Source organism: Opisthorchis viverrini, assembly GCF_000715545.1.
Source record: "Opisthorchis viverrini unplaced genomic scaffold opera_v5_19, whole genome shotgun sequence".
Classification (NCBI taxonomy): Eukaryota; Metazoa; Platyhelminthes; class Trematoda; order Opisthorchiida; family Opisthorchiidae; genus Opisthorchis; species Opisthorchis viverrini.
The window spans coordinates 1,971,613-1,977,411 of NW_008751675.1; the positions used below are offsets into that span (position 1 = coordinate 1,971,613).

General features: G+C 49.1%; 1 protein-coding gene across 1 annotated transcript in view; it reads left to right on the forward strand.

Annotated features, from left to right (window-relative positions):
- T265_12860 (hypothetical protein) overlaps nt 1-5,799 on the forward strand; it is a gene marked incomplete at both ends in the record, with an annotated part of 24,098 nt that overhangs the window by 8,423 nt on the left and 9,876 nt on the right. Inside the window, one exon of the mRNA XM_009165895.1 lies at nt 4,911-5,264. Coding sequence (XP_009164159.1) covers nt 4,911-5,264 — 354 coding nt within the window. The remainder of the gene's footprint in view (nt 1-4,910; nt 5,265-5,799) is intronic.

Genomic DNA, 5,799 nt, shown 5'->3' on the forward strand with positions numbered 1-5,799 from the left:
CCGGCCTCAAATCCGTGGACTACGAAACGCGTCTCGCGATGCTTGATCTCTTTCCCTTGGAGTACCGTTGCCTCCGAGGGGACCTAATTCTTAACTACGCCCTGTTTGAACAAAGCTTGGCAAACAGATTTTGTACCGTTAACCCAGCGAACACCCAGCGGGGACATAGTAAGAAAATTTTCAAGCTCAGGGCACACACATTCATTAGACAGAATTTTTTTCATTTCGGGTAGTAGCTGCGTGGAATGACCTTCCTCCGACGGTTGTACACGCTCCCTCTCGAACCCAATTTAAAACACTATTAGACATTTATTTATGCGAATCCTCGCGCTGGCAAGCATACTTCCCTGCGCTGAGAAAACAAAGAGCATGGCTGCACCCTTTCTTCACTTGTGCTTTTTAGGTCAACGACAGCCACTGACCGACAAGAACAAAACCGACCCGGGAAACTGGGGCAAAAGCCTCGATCCTGTGTATCAATCCGTGAATCGCTGAATCGGTTTTCCGATCGTTCTCCTCCCAGCTTCTCTTTGCCTGCTTGATGTTGATCCGGTGGAGTAAAGTGGTCCCTCTATTTTAGGTTCGTTTTGACACATTGTATGAACGGACCTGTGCAAGTGAAGATCTTAAAAACACCATCAAGGTCAAATAAATTCAATGGAATTACCCATAACACAACACACACCGGGAATGGACCAATCGAGAACGAACCTAAAACACCCAAAAGAAGATATCCAACAGACCAGTGGAACATGATACATACACATCAGTCCATCAAGGCACGTCATAGCGCTCGAAATTTGCACTCCATTTGACGAATACTGAGCACCATTTGTATGTGGGGCTGGTTGGACTTGGGTTTGAACCAATCAGACGTCGGCCGCAGCTGTCTGGCCCTGCGCAACCGTTTGAATTAGTTATTGGCGTACGTCCGAATTTAGGTTTTGACGGATTATTTTGGGTGCTTACTTCGCCATGGATAGCTGACAAATCCGTTGAGCCTTTCATCCCCGTCTTCTCTGAGTTTACTAAGTTTTCGGCCTCTCCACAAAACCTTGGACCATATCACATCGCTTCCAATATTTCCATACGTTCTCTTTCTGAATAGCTTATATGCGCCAACTAACTCCACTTTTCTGAGCTAAACAGATCTTTCAAACACCCGTACAGGTGTAATCCTTCGTACACTTACTTGCCACATTTCTCTAGACCCTGATGACTGCTGCAGTTTTCTGGTTTGGCTAATCTTATGTGGCTTGTTTGGCTGCAGTCGCCTTTCTTTCGTGTTCGTGTGAACATCCGATTCTCCGGCGATCAGCGTGGCCAACTGGATGCACGAGGGATTTTCCGGTTCGCTGTGGTCACGTTTGTGACTTTGGCTATCGGGGCCCTGAATGACTACTGTGTGTTAACGCGCCATCCCATTCCTGACACTCCCTTAGCAAACACTTGAGCTTCTAGTCACCCTTCCCCCCCATCTACCTAAGAGAAGATCTTGGAGCGGGCTGGCAGCATTCAAAAGACCTACTCAATGATCAGGCGTCTATCTGAGGGTTGCCCTCTAGAGGCACGAAAGCTGGGTCACAGCAGTTCTAGGGTGGAGTCGCGAAACAGGCTTCCGCTTGGCGCCAGTTCAGCCGACCCCAAACTCATGGCCAGACAGATTGTAATCATAGCCCCCTGTGCTCCCGAAAGCATGCAGACGCATCCGGCCGCGTCTCCGGACAGCAGTTTCTATTCAACCAACACAGACCCCTCGTCTGCCAAAGGCAGTGATGCTTTGGAGGAGGCAAGCTTTGCGTGGAAGCAGCGCCCAAAGTACATATAGTCATCAGCGCTTCTTTCAGTAACAGATGACCAAGGTGCAGCAGTGGACTCTTCACCAAAGTCACAGCTTCTGAACTGGAATAAGTCAGATGTTCGGGGACAAGCAGCACAGCCCACCGACAAATCAACCACATGCGTTGACCTGGACATTGGGGAATGCTGCGACAACCGTACTGCCCATCTCCAGCTCCACTTCGTCAAAAATGGCCTCCTTGCTTGTGGACACAGTAGTCATTCAGAACCCCGACAGCCAAAGTCACAAACGTGACCACAGCGAACCGGAAAATCCCTCGTGCATCCAGTTGGCCACGCTGATCGCCGGAGAATCGGATGTTCACACGAACACGAAAGAAAGGCGACTGCAGCCAAACAAGCCACATAAGATTACCAGAAAACTGCGGGCTGGCTTCAAGGTGCCGTCCTCTGCTAAAACGAGCCTCTTGGAAGCGCCACCAAAAGACTTCTTGGTGCCTCTGCCCAGCACTCAGGGCCTCACAGAGATACCTTTCAGTTCAAACCGCGCCAAAACCTCTAAGAAACCAGAGAGACGTTCAGCGACTGCCGTTCACCTGAAATCCGCAAGCGAAAGTGGTGTAGCACGGCTCTTTAATTCCTTAGCGCGAAGTAGTAACTGGCCTGCTCGAGGACTAGCATAAAAAAGCGTTCAACGGTGCTTTGAACTGGGTACTAGATTTAGTGTGTACATCCGCTGCAGGAAAGTTATTCCGTGCATGAATTGTCCGAAATAGGGAGGTTTTTACCAAGTAAATGTGTGCGCTCTATGCTCGAAATTCTTACCGTGTTCCCGCAGTGTGTATGCTAGGTAAACGGTGAAGACCCTGCTGGCTAAACCTTGTTCAAAAAGGGCAAAAGTAAGTACTATGTCTCCTCAGAGACGATGATGCTTCAGGGGAAAGAGGTCAAGCAGTGCGAGACGCGTTTCATTGTCCACGGATTTAAGGCTGGCAATCATTTTCGTGGCAGCTCGTGGACACGCTCAATAAGGGTTACGCCCTTCTTGCGTCCTGAGTAGACAGATGGGCATATTAAAAAAGCAACCTGACCTAGGCCTCATAAAGTGTCCGGAAGTTCGTGCGAGTAACACGGTAGAAGGTGAGACGAATCATACGTAGAACGGCGAATGCCTTTTGAATCGATTCTTTATGTTGTGGTGAGAAGGATATGGGAGAGAGCTGGATAGCCAAATCCTTCTTTAGCATCTGTTCTCATGATTTCTTCTGGCTCATTCTCCCCGTGCACGACAAAGGCGTTCGCTGAGTACCCTCTGGATGGTATTTGGACGCACTTTTCGCCATTCAGAGGAGGGTGCCAGTCCAATGACCACTGCTTTGCAACGTCTACATCCATTTGGAGGGCACTGGCATTTGAGCTCCAGGATTTCAAGTCGTCCACAAAAAGTAGGCATACTTGAAAGAACATCTGGAAGGTCGCTGATGTAGATCAGTAGGAGCAGTGATCCCAAAACGGAGCCTTGAGGAACTCCGATGGAGGTCGGCGCCGAAGAAGAGTACGTCGAAACTAATTTCACTGGGAATATTCTCTCTGGTAAGAATGTCTTAATCAAGCGTAGAATTTTATCTTGAATCCCATAAGACTTGAGTTTGTGAAGCAGCGGGATGTGTGAGGCTCGATCGAATGCCCTTAAGAAGTTGAGAAATTTGGCATCTGTAATTAGCCCGTCGTCCTTAGCTTGGGTCAAGCTGTTTATAAGTACAAGCATGTCCGTTACTCAAAAACTGTTTGAGAGGAATCCGCGTTGAACTAGGAATATCAAGCTGTTGGTGGTGAGGTGATTTAAGATGTCCCGCTTCAGAATGGGTTTCACTATCTCGCACGGTACGCTGGTGAGGCCCGTAGCTGCCTGACAATAGTCGGTCACCAGTTTTGTAGCTTGACAATCGCTTCCTTCCACGCAGAGGGAAGGTTACCTTCGTCAAGCGACTGCCGAAACAACAGGTAAAAATGCTTTGCCAGTGTAGACGACGTTTCCTTCAGGATCCTTGGATGAACCTCGTCTAGCCCCAACCCGCAGAACGGCTTTGTCCTCCTCCGTGAAGAGCGATTTGGTTAGGGACCGTTCGTATTTACGCCTTGGCAAGATTGGGTGTGACGAGGTCGCTGGGGCATAATACAGGCCTGCACATTCTCTGGAGACTTCAGATACCACTGTTGGGTCTTTGGTGGGCTCCCCATTCCGACCCCTCAAGGAGCACGTGGTTGGCTCATTTTGCGACGATGTCTCATGTATTTAAACAGCACATTTTTGTTTTTCCGGGCAAGGTCCATTATGGTTTTTCGTTTGTTCCATTGGTGAATTTCTGACAGAGGTTTCGTGTTTTACGAAACGCCAGCTCATGTTCTGTGTCTTCTGTAACCAACTTTTTTGAAAAAATAGTTTGGACCTCTTTTTCAGAAGATGTCAAATGCTTTTAGGTAACTTACCGTCCATCCGATTGCGTGTTGTGTTTTTGGGACGAACGTCGTGTCGACTTCGTGAACCTTTTGGACAAGGGTCCTGTGTAACTCCTTTACTGAAGCTGGTTTCAGCTTAACTTGCTCAAGAAAAAGGCGCACTCCTAAGAAGTCTGTATGGCAGAAGTTTCGAATTCACGTTTGAGCTTCGGGATTTCTGACCCGATAGCGGATGAGATAAAAAGTCAGCACACAGTGGTCACGATTTCCCAATGGAGCGCTAATTACCACCTGATCAACGAAGTGTCCTTCGTTGATGATGGCCAAATCCAGGAGTGATGGTAGTTGGCCTGTGCGATATCTGGTGGGTGCGACATGTTGACTCGTGGAATATATGGCGTGGGAGTTGCACTCAGCCCCAAAGCTGAACGCGCTTTGCTGGATTGGATTACAATGAACAGTTGTCTTTGCGCCGTCTGGTTATCTAGTTCAATCAAGCCCAATGCCTCGGCATAAAAAGCGGTGCCTGTTTGTCGTGTCGGCTTATGCCCCGACGGACTGCAGTTCTGATGCGGAGAAGGATACTTTCTATCGAGAGTTATCTGGGCTCATTCGTCAAGCAAAATGCACTGACACTGTGATCCTTTCAGGCGATCTGAATGCTCCAGTAAGTCGTCTGAGCTCTTTGGAATCGCATTTGGGTGGTCGATTCGGAGTCGATGCTCGTCGCACAGACAACGGAGGTCGACTCCTTCAGTTGTGTGCTGATCACGAACTGTTTCTGGCAAGTACGAACTTTCAACATAAACGTTCGCATCGCGTAACCTGGCGGCCACCAACCGCAAATCGACCGTGGACCCAGCTGGGCCACGTGGCCATCAGCCACCGGTGGAGAGCCACAATTCAAGACTGTCGTTCCTTCTGGGGCACACCACTTGATTCCGATCACGCCATGGTGCGCGCACGCCTGACAGTTCGTTTCCCTCCAGGCCCCCCGCAAGTCGGTAAGAAGCATTCCAATCCACCAGCTTCGAAGAACTGCCATAGCTCAACAGTGTCGATCTGAGCTAGCCCAGCAACTCTCCACAGTAAACCAATACTGTGGTGACAGTGAACATGTGGATGAAGCGTGGCAAAATGTGAAAGGGACCACGTTAGCGGCGTTCGGTGCTACCTGCCCAACTTCTCCAATTGGAACACAAGACCACTGCATGTCATCGAGGTCGTTATCCATGATTGATGCCAGGAAAGCCATACCAGCAGGCAACGAGTTCGACGGCGCAAGCAAATCCCTAAAACGTCAGATAATGAAGAATCTTAGGAAAGACCAAGAGCTATGGTGGACATCGAAAGCCCGGGAGATGGAGAAGGCCTTTGCTACGGGAAACAGCCGTGCCCTTTATCAACTGATACGATCGACTGACTCTAGGAAAGCAACGGTCAGCGAAACGATAAGTGAAGAAGATGGCTCATTAATTCACTCGCAAAAACGTCGACTGGAGAGATGGGCCGAACACTTCGAAGAGCAGTTCAGCTGGC